The 10,277-nt window shown below is 43.8% G+C and overlaps 2 protein-coding genes across 2 annotated transcripts in view; both read left to right on the top strand.

The window, feature by feature from the left end:
- Positions 1–8,119, top strand: part of LOC109952006 (metal transporter CNNM1-like) — a 12,105-nt gene extending 3,986 nt beyond the window's left edge. The window contains exons 2-5 of the mRNA XM_020586829.1: positions 5,669–5,812; positions 5,932–6,072; positions 7,657–7,826; positions 7,952–8,119. Of these exons, the coding sequence (XP_020442485.1) occupies positions 5,669–5,812; positions 5,932–6,072; positions 7,657–7,826; positions 7,952–8,104 (608 nt within the window). The 3' untranslated portion in view covers positions 8,105–8,119. The remainder of the gene's footprint in view (positions 1–5,668; positions 5,813–5,931; positions 6,073–7,656; positions 7,827–7,951) is intronic.
- A 482-nt stretch (positions 8,120–8,601) lies between these two features.
- On the top strand, positions 8,602–10,137 carry LOC109952002 (metal transporter CNNM1-like; the record flags this gene model as incomplete). Its single annotated transcript, XM_020586824.1, has 3 exons — positions 8,602–8,629; positions 8,708–8,856; positions 9,775–10,137. Coding segments are annotated over exons 1-3 (540 nt in total), but the record flags the coding sequence as incomplete, so codon positions are not given.
- Between the last annotated feature and the right edge of the window lie 140 nt (positions 10,138–10,277).

Below are 10,277 nucleotides of genomic sequence, written 5' to 3'. Positions count from 1 at the left end.
CTGGTGACTGCTCGTCAGAGACGTAGAGCTCCAGGGCCAGGGCAACCTGTAGAAAGGTACAGGGAGAGAGAGAGGACACACTACGGGAGAGAGGAGACACTATGGGAGGGAGAGAGGACACACTACAGGAGAGAGGAGACACAAAGTTAGTAATGTGTAATGGTGGCATATGGAAGCATGGAGAGAGAGGAGAGGGAAGGAGAGGAGAGGGAAGGAGAGGAGAGGGAAGGAGGTGATGTAAACAATAAACATAACTGAATAATATGATGTACATCAATGTAAACTGTGCCATTTTGCATAATGAGTACTTTTACTTTTGCAGTATATTTTCTGTCAACACTTTTGTACTTTTACTTAAGAACACAGTATTTCTCCACTGTGGTATTGCCACTTTTACTTAAGTAAACAATCAGAGTACTTCTTCCACCACTGGATGTTTCTCTATACAACAGTACTGGCTGTGTTTCTAAAAATGGTTCTGTTCAAACGCTGTGCAACTGTACTGGGAACTGCTTCTGACAAAATTCCACAGTGTATCTGAGCTGGCCCCCTGTGACAGACTGGCGACCTGTCTGGGCTGGACCCCGCCTGTCGCCCAGTGCCAGTTGGGATTGGATCCAGCCCCCCCAGGACCCTATTCAGGAATAAGCATGATGGATGGATGGATCTGGTTAGCTAGCCATCTGCAGCTGGGTGTCTGGTCAGCTGACTGTCTCAGATATACAATAGGTGACACAGTATTAGTTAACTTCAGGAAGCTCTGTCATTGGTCTAAGCCTGCTAGTTAGTTTTAGTTTCGGTTGAGTTGTTTTACGCCACAGAGCAGAGGCTATGAAACTACAATCCATGATCTCATCCTGTCTCAAAGTTAGGGAAAGTTTGAAACAAATATACCTTCAACTAAACATTGTTTTGCCTTTTACTAGCACATGCAAATGCCGTCAGAAAATGGTCAGCTCCCTTTCTGCCGCTGCACAACATCCCAGGATCCAGCTGCAAGCTCAACTCTAGTTTACAGCTGGAGACGTTGTATCTAGCATCGCTGCTCCCCTCTCTCCTTCGCTGTGCCGACTGTGAGTGTAAACTGCTGGGAGTTATGAGGTCAGATTCCAGGCGCTAGACAGTAACTACACTTCTGTTTGAAATGCAAGCTGGTGGAGTGCACTACAACGAGGAATCAAATTATATAAAGGGCATTGTTTCAAACTGTCTGACATGAGGAGGAGCAGCTAGTAGCCTAGTAAGACACTGAGACATCTGGCTGAAAGGTCAGGTCTCTGGACATGAGGTTACCTGTACAACCACTGTTTCAGCAAAGACTATAAATGCTGTTGAAATAATGGGCAGGTTAGAACTAGATACCCAAATGCAACTCACCAAACCTGTGTTTCTGAGAAAGATCATTAAGTGCAGTGGAAGATACTGTAAAAGGGCTGTTGGGTAGATGATGCTACTGTAGGGGTTAGCTGTAGCACAGTCAGCTGCTCTGGAGTCTTTGGTCTGAATACTAAACAGTACGTCTGGCACAAATGAAACCGGCCAAGCGACGCCTTTTCCCTGTGAACAGCAGTAGCATGCGGGATGGGGTGGGGGGTGGGGGTGGGGGCCTTCTCAGTGCCAGGAGAGCCTTGATTAGACAGATGGGAAGCTGAACAGTGAGGATTACATACAAATCCTGGACCAGAGTCTGCATCCGGTGCCAGAAAGCTCAGTGAGAGAGGGAACAAGGAGCCAAAACACACAGCGAGACCAGCGACAATCAAGGTCTCATTGCGACTTTAATCACACAGCCCTCAGACTTCCTGTCCGTCCTTATGGCTAACTCATCCTTTATTAATGGGGAGCTGCTGTGATGGATATGGGGCATTCATTCTGGCAATAATGGCTGAATCCTGATTGAATCCGAGGCACTTTATTTAACCAATTCTTCCATTAGCAAGAACTGATTTAAACAATACACAACTGCCCCTTTACTGCACACTATACGCCCCCGCCACGTCTGATATCATCCTGCTCAATCCTCGTCACTTCCCGGAGGCAGAGTATGAAATATTCAGTGGGCTGTACTTCCTCAGTTTGTCTGCCTGCCATCTGTTCTCTGCAGTCATGTCACTTTTCAGACGATCAGCTCTTATCCTGCAAAACGTGCGGTGGAATAAAGTGTTCTCAGAGATGTAAAGCATGTTCAGTAAGCGAGAAGGCAGCTCTCAGTTTTAAAGTTAAGAGGAAAGTCCTGTCTGGTCCAGAGCACCCGTTCAGTAGCCGATCAAAGTGTGTTGCTGTCTGAAAACTTGTGAATGTGTTGAGTCACTGCTTGTCATCACTGTGAAGCTACAGGTGGGAATTTTCTGAATTCAGTCACCTAAAGAAGTGGTTTCTAACTGTGAATGGACAAGAACAGGGAATGCATAACCTGGAGCCAGACCTTTTAACAAAGCTCCACTTGTCAACATTTTCATACAGTACACATCCTTGGACCACAACTCACAATGAAAATATTTTTATTTTTGTTATTATTATTATTATTATTGAGATGCTTAAATGGCCAAAAACTCCATGTCTCATCTTGCTGCAAATGTGGTTAACAGAATTAGACCTGAGCTACATGGTCTCAGAAAGAAATGCTAAGTTTCCATAAAGGCTCCTGAACCCACAATCTTCTCATTTTCATTTCTACACATTTTAAATACGTCATTAACAACTGCAGTAGCTCTGTCGGTGCTTGTTTTTATGTTGGGTTCACATTTTTTAAGCTAACATTCACATTCTAGTGACTTTTATGAGAATATGGTCAGACTATTTTTTCTATTATCAACTCCCGTTAACTAAGTAATGTCTTTCTTGTTACCATGGCCATCCGGCACGCTGCAGTGAAGTAACTCTTGGTGACGTCTCCATGTAGCAGACATCTTGACTTGGGAAATCACTGGTGGAGCTAATAACATTGATCGTGGCTGCATCAGTTAAGTGGGTTGTGGAAGCTGACATGACTCCTGGGACACTTCAGTGAACCTGGGCCATAGTTAATGCTAGTAATCACACTTGAATCTGCAGTTTTAAAGGCCTGTTGTATACAGTGGTGCTTTGAATGGACTGGGCAGCAGGACTTAGCTTGGACCTGTGAAAGTGAAATAAAAGTATTTTACCAGTTAGACCTGGTGCTATTTAACAATGTAGATAGCTGTGCTTGTATTTACCAGCATCCCAAGGTAAACTGAAATAGATTCACAATGCTCAAAGCACTGAAAATAATATTTAAATGAACTTAGGAGGACCCAGAAGTAACATCCCAGTAAAGATCAGTCTGACAACTTTCTTCACTGAGAAATTCTTTACCACATGTAAAGGAGGAACATAAAAGGTAGTGAAACCCTTTGGCTGCCGTGCTGGATTCTTCTCATTCGGCCTTCTCTGCCGTATTTACCAAAAATGATTCTAGCACTTCCCCTCTCCCCTTGCTCACCTAAGTTGGTGTCCGCCCAGCTACATCAGACTATTCACTGGCAGGGACCTGCCTTCACTACGTACGAATGGAGGTACAGTATAAGGATTCAAGTTGCTTGTGTACCTGACGGTTTGGGGAAGGTTAAGGAGGTCTGCGCAGCTCTTGGGCATCGGCAGACCCCCAGTAGGGACAGAAGAAATGGGTGGGTAACGAAAAGGGGAAGTAGAAGTACGGTGGTTTCAGTGGTTTTAAACAGAGTGAAAACAGAAGAGGCTTAATTTGGGTCAAGTCAACAGATAATTACATTATCTCTATTTGGGGCCACATTAAAGAAAAATGAGAGGACTTTTTTTTTAAACTTTGCATCTTGACAGTAAAGTCAAACTGTGAATAATAAATTTGAATTGTGTTTGACTTTATTATTGACAAGTAAAATAAAAAAACTTGCTCCTCTCAGTTGATTTTTCCGTTATGTGGCCCTGCTCCATCGTAGCCCAGTGAGGTTTGTCCAAATTTGATTTAAAACTCTGACCATGCTGCCAAAGCTTTTCAATCATACTAAAGATCTCGAGTCAAGCTGCAGGAAAATGTTGTACAGAATGATGTGCAACTTGTGTGGTGTTTTCTATGTGACATTACGCTGCAGCAGTTCAACGTGTGGGCTAACACACAGCACATTGGCTGCTAATGCTCTGGCCTCTCCCTCACTCGGTCTGTTTTGTATGTAAGCCTGACCCACTTAAGCTGAATGCAGTGCTGCCAGAGTGATGTGCATCAGTGTGTGTGTGTGTGTGTCTGAGATAGTAGCTGTTTGTGAGATTCTCTTTCTGCTTCCACAGTCTCCGCCTGCCAGAGGACGCTGACTCAGAGCCAGGCTGCTCAGGAGAAGCTACGAACAGGGATTCGCTGTTTTCTCTCAGTTTTGTTTTTGTGCATGTGTCTGCGCAAGCACATGTAAATTATGTAGGAGCTGGGTGAATGGCACAGTATAGGACTGCTTCTGTCTGCAGTGTGTCGTTAGCCAGGGAGACACATGCTGACATCAGGACAAACACAAACACACATACACATGCAACTTCCTGCCCTCTGTCTCCGTCCACTTCCTTTGCAGACCTGTCCACCTTGAATTAAATCCCATGTAAGATCCTGTCAGTTTGCTTTGTTTTTTTTTTAAATAAAATCTGCTCCTGAATAAGTTTTTCATCCAGTAGGACACAGCAGATTATTAATTCTTCCACTTATCTTGGAAAGATTTTACCTCCACAAACACACAGCCATCATCCTGGAGGTAGTCACAGCAGATGCCCTGCAGAGCGTATTCATATGATGGATCGTGTTTCTGCATTCAGAGATCATGTGGGTTTTTTATCGAATCCTCCCTGCTTTTCCGCCCACTCCATTCAGCTCCTACTGCTCCTCATACCGAGCTCCACTCCCACTCAGTCACACAGTACACATGAGGGGAGCTTTCCACAAATCTAAATATTATGTCTAAAAATTTTATTTGACAATATGCTTCGTAGTGTTTTCACATTTTATGAATCACAGCAGACACCTGGTCTGTAATTAAAAGTGAACAAGTCCAGAGACATCTGCACCTTTAACAAAAGCTTCTACAGCGACTGATTGCTGCACGTTTAACATGGTGATGCTACAGTTCTGAAGGTTTCAGAGGTTTCTTGATGTCGGTAAAATCTCAGACTTAAATTCAACTGAACTCAGGTCATTGTTGAACTTTGACAGCATCAGTAGTTTTGCAGACAACCCACTCAGGCACCTCATTTTAATTTATGTGATCAAGTTTTTTTTGTTTTTCTTACAAGGAGACTCAATAATTAGATCAACAATCAACCCCCAGAAATGCAAAGTGTAATTACACTACCAGTCAAAATATAGACACACTATTCCCTTCAGCTCAGTGGGACAGTGTGTCCATCTTTTTGACTGGCTTGTATGTTTATGCTATATATACACTCAGCTAACAGTTGTGACTGCACTTTTGAATAAAGCAAAGCCGTTTTGTTTTTATTATATCTTGACTACACACATTGGTCCAAACACTAAAAATGATTTTATCTTTTAAAGTCATTGTGTTGCTTTAATTTCCTGTATCAAAGGTTTTTCTCTAGTTATTGCTGTGTATTAATCTGCACTTGCATTTTCTTAACTCTGTACCTGCTGCTAATTGTATCTGAAAATGCTGATATGAGGCTCCTCCTGCAGGAAAGTCCCACCTTGCCATCGTGCAGCGAGTGAACAACGAGGGCGAAGGCGACCCTTTCTATGAGGTAATGGGCATTGTCACCCTGGAGGACGTCATTGAGGAAATCATCAAGTCAGAGATCCTCGACGAGACCGACCTTTACAGTACATGCACGCACACACACGTCAAAGGTGCACATGTTGTAGACTCACTGCATGAACATTAAGAGCTACACGACCGAAGCGGTCATTTTTTGTTTGTCTGTGTGTGTCCGTTCCGTCAGCTGATAATCGTACGAAGCGTTGTGTCTCTCACCACGAGCAGAAGCAGCAGGACTTCTCCATCTTCAAACTGTCAGAGAACGAAATGAAGGTGAAGATTTCTCCTCAGCTTCTGCTGGCAACACACCGCTTCCTCTCCACAGGTAACAGCCAATCACCTCACTGGTCTGATGTGTCTCTAACAAACATCCTCACAGGGAAGACGAGCTGAGGAAAGATGAGGAAGGATGATCCCTCACCACAGAGCCACTCTCAGAGTTTACAGGGTCTTTTCAGGATTTTGTCAGAATGCTTCTGTTCTGACCTCGAAGGAACCTGAAATAGACATCTCTGCTTTTTGGGTCTTTACACCTGATATATAAGCTTGTTTTTAGACCTGAAGAGGGCATAACACACTCGGTAAAGACAAATACACACAGGCGGCTGTGGCTCAGGAGTGGTTTTCTCCTCACCAGAAAGTTGGTGGTTTGATTCCCACTTACAGCAGTTCATCAGTTGAAGGGTCCTTGGACAAGACCCTGAACCCCTGGTGGCAAGGCAGTGACATCAGTGAGGAAGTTTCTCCACTAGGAAAGGAACGATGATTATATTCACTTAACATTGGTATTCTGCAACTTTCCATCCCTTCATAAACCGGTTTGATTTTCCCAGATGTGGTAGTGTTGAACGTGTTCACGTAAATTGAAAAGAAAAGACTAAATATAAAGATATTTCACAGTGTGAAATTTATTATGCATTAACGTATCAAAATAAGCATGTGCACATGGATCCCATCTGTTTATGATAAACAGAAAAGACTAAATTCAACTTAGCAGTACACAACATTTATATGAAAGAATGTTGCTCTCTGATTGGTCCAAAAACTGTTGGGGAGGAATTGTGGTTTAAACTTAATTCTCCCAAGATTGGTCCTTCAGTCCGTCCATCCTCCTCCTCTGATCCAATGGTTGTAAACAACACCCTAAAAGGGAGGAATACTTGCCCTGTCTTAATTCTTACATAGACACCTATGTCTTTCTTTGTTTCCAAGAAACTTTTGGCACTAACCCCCCTTTTAACAATAAAACTTCTCTGCCTGTGTGTGTCTGTATATTGCCCTGTCTTTTGAAGTTGTCTTCCTCTTGTTGGCTTTTAGATCTAATCTCTTGTTTATTACCCCTAGTGCCCCAGTGACCCCAAATTCCCTGGCCTCTACAGCCAGGTAGTAATATAACTTAACTGTGGACCCTACACATAGGGTGATATGTAACTACATAACATAAACACAACTGTGAGATTAAAACATATAAACTTATGTATGCTATATAATAAAAACCCTAACTAATTATTCATTTCTATCTAAAAATGAAAATCACCCTAACAGTAGAAGTACACAAACTCAGTACAAATTAAAAAAAAATACTCTACTACAAATAGAAGTACTACTTCAAATTGATTACTTAGGTTGAAGTAAGACAGCTGTGCTCTGAAACGTACTTAAAGTACAAAAGTATAAGTACTTCACCAAATGAAACGTCTTTTAAACACTTGAATTTGATGCTGTTGATAACATGAATGTCCACATTTGTTCAACAAACATTCAAAGGTGAAATGGAAAAGCTGCAGTAAAGTACAAGAGCCTCAAAAACATACTTGAGTACATGTACTTAGTTACTTGTCACCTCTGGTTTGACCTCTGACTCATTGTCCCTCCATCCACCCGTCTCCTTCTTTCCCTCCTCAATCAGAGGTGGAGCCTTTCAAACCAGCTCACATATCAGAGAAGATCTTGTTGCGGCTGATCAAACACCCCAGCGTGGTGCAGGAACTGAAGTTCGATGAGAAGAACAAGCGAGCGCTGCAGCACTTCTTGTTCCAGCGCAACAAACCAGTGGACTACTTCATCCTGGTGCTGCAGGTATCTGCCATCAGGTCAACGCTAAAAATACTGCAAAAAAATTAAAACCGTATTTTCACCTTGTGCTGGAGAGAAGCTGGTGAACCACTGTGGTGAACCTGTGTGTCTCTGATGTCTTCCATCAGGGTCGAGTCGAGGTGGAGTTTGGTAAAGAGGCACTAAAGTTTGAGAATGGGGCTTTTTCTTACTTTGGGGTACCCGCCATCATGCCAGCAGGTACAAATACACACATACACCTGGTACTTATCAGGAACATTCAAGATCAAATCTATTCCTAACCCCCAGACCAAAACTCCTTCCTTTTCATGCCTGACCACTGTGTATATCTCATTCCTACCTGAGTATAATCACATGAACACATTCCCAGGTTTAATCTTCACCCTAAACTGAATACTTCCTTTTCATGTACTCCTCATGGATAGAAGTACAGAAAACCACAAACATATACTGCAGAACAGCCTGAGTGTGCACACTAATCAACATATCAAAGTCATGATTTTTAAATTATTTCTGCACACAGCAGTAATTTAACCGGGGAATCAAAATCAAATTTTATGACATAAAAACACATGAACCCTGATAAAAACCCCCAGAAGACTAAAAGAAAGTTGTGAGTGAAATGTGTTTGCTGTAGGCATGAACACAGTGTGTGTGTGTGTGTGTGTGTGTGTTTGTGGAGTGGAAACTGGATCCAAAGGAACCAAACTCTCCAGAAATCTCCAGTCATGGGATTTAGATTGCCTCGAGCACATTAACACTTGAATGCAGCATTCGAATGAATGAAAGCTTTCAGCCACAGCAGAGTGAGGAGGTGTCCTTGAGCCTGCTCACGGTGTGACTCCTGTATGTTTGAGAAACGTCCCTGTTCCCTCTGTTGGCAGTACAGAGATCCCCCTCTCGCAGCAGCGGTTTGGACCGCTCTGAGTCCATGCTGTACGGAGGGGGGAGCGTGGGTCAGCTGAACGGTGGGGGGAACGCCTACCTGCCGGACTACTCTGTGAGACAGCTCACACATCTACAGGTCATCAAGGTAACGTCTGAATGCCACATGAGCTCAGTTAGAGAGAGTGCTACGGATACTGTATACACACCAGGCCGGCAGTTTATTAGGTACACCTAGTTAAAACAAAGTCAGTCTGATACAACAGCGCTGCAGTAAATCCTCCTTCACAATGGCGATAATGTTCAGTTTGTCTTCAAAGTGTTTCAGAGAGGCATTGATTCAGTTGTGTGATCACAACTGGAGTTTGTGGTGGAACATGGATCAGGCCATATATTTTGTCAGAACCCTTGGGTACTGACAGGTCCATCGGGCTCGGTTCAGGTATCCACACTCCGGTTTGTGGTGCTATTCAGCTGTACTGCAGAGACTCACAATGGCCAGCAGCTGAAGAGCCTTTGCAGGGGATGTAGTTCTGAGTGGCCCGGTCTGTACTTCTTCTACACGTTTGAATCAACAGCTCTCTGAAACAGTGAAACAGCAGTTATTGCAGGACTGCTGGATTAGACTGTATTAGTTTTTCACTTGGCGTAAACTGCCAACTGAGAGAGAGGGCAAAAATCTCAGGCCAAATGAAACCAGGGTCATTGGCTGTTATCCAAACCCCTCTTAAGAAAAGGCAAAAACTGGTGTGTGATGGTGGCACTCGATCAAAGATGAGGGCTTTAGTATTCATCCTATGGAGACCATAAATACCCACAGCAAATTCTGTGAAAATGCATTTTGGGGGTAACTCGTCACTGACCTCTGATAGTGGTAGATGAAAGGTCGAGGATTGATGAGGCTAAACTAAAATAAACACAATTTTGTGGCAGTCTGGTCAGTGGTAACTAATTGTACTCAAGTACTTTACCCGCTGCACATTCACTTATGTTTGGGAAACATTTATGATTTGTGATAAGGATGATTTAGTATTCCTCTCACCCTTCCTTTGCTCCCATGGGTCAGATTACCCGGAGCCACTATCAAAACGCTGTAACAGCCACCAGGATGGACAGCTCTCCTCAGACACCTGATGCAGACACCCGTCTGGCAGAAGGCAACTCCCCGACCCCGGAGCCTCCGACAGCAGAGCATGCCACCGCGCCCATGCCCCCAGAGCACACCACCACCCTCATGCCTCCGCCTAGGGAGCTCAGCCGGCCCAGCTCAGCAAGAACCCGAGGACAGCAGTCCAGCATCCCACACAGCACCTCACTGCTGAACGAGAAAAACCGCATCGTCCGTGAGTATTCACAGGTCCGGACAAAAATGATGCAGTTGACCAAAACAAACAGGTTAGCTTTAGATGCTAACACATCCAGAAGGAAGAAGGCCACATCTGGATCCAGTCTGAGTCCTCTGGCTGCTTTTAACCCTCTCCATGTCAAACAGCTAAACCCATGTTAATCCTGGTTGTTGCTCTTTCTTTGTCCCACTCTCTCTGTGCAAAAGACACCACCTCTTCTTTC

This window comes from Monopterus albus, unplaced genomic scaffold, assembly GCF_001952655.1.
Source record: "Monopterus albus unplaced genomic scaffold, M_albus_1.0 scaffold424.1, whole genome shotgun sequence".
Lineage (NCBI taxonomy): Eukaryota > Metazoa > Chordata > Actinopteri > Synbranchiformes > Synbranchidae > Monopterus > Monopterus albus.
This window is presented reverse-complemented; position numbering and strand designations above follow the sequence as displayed.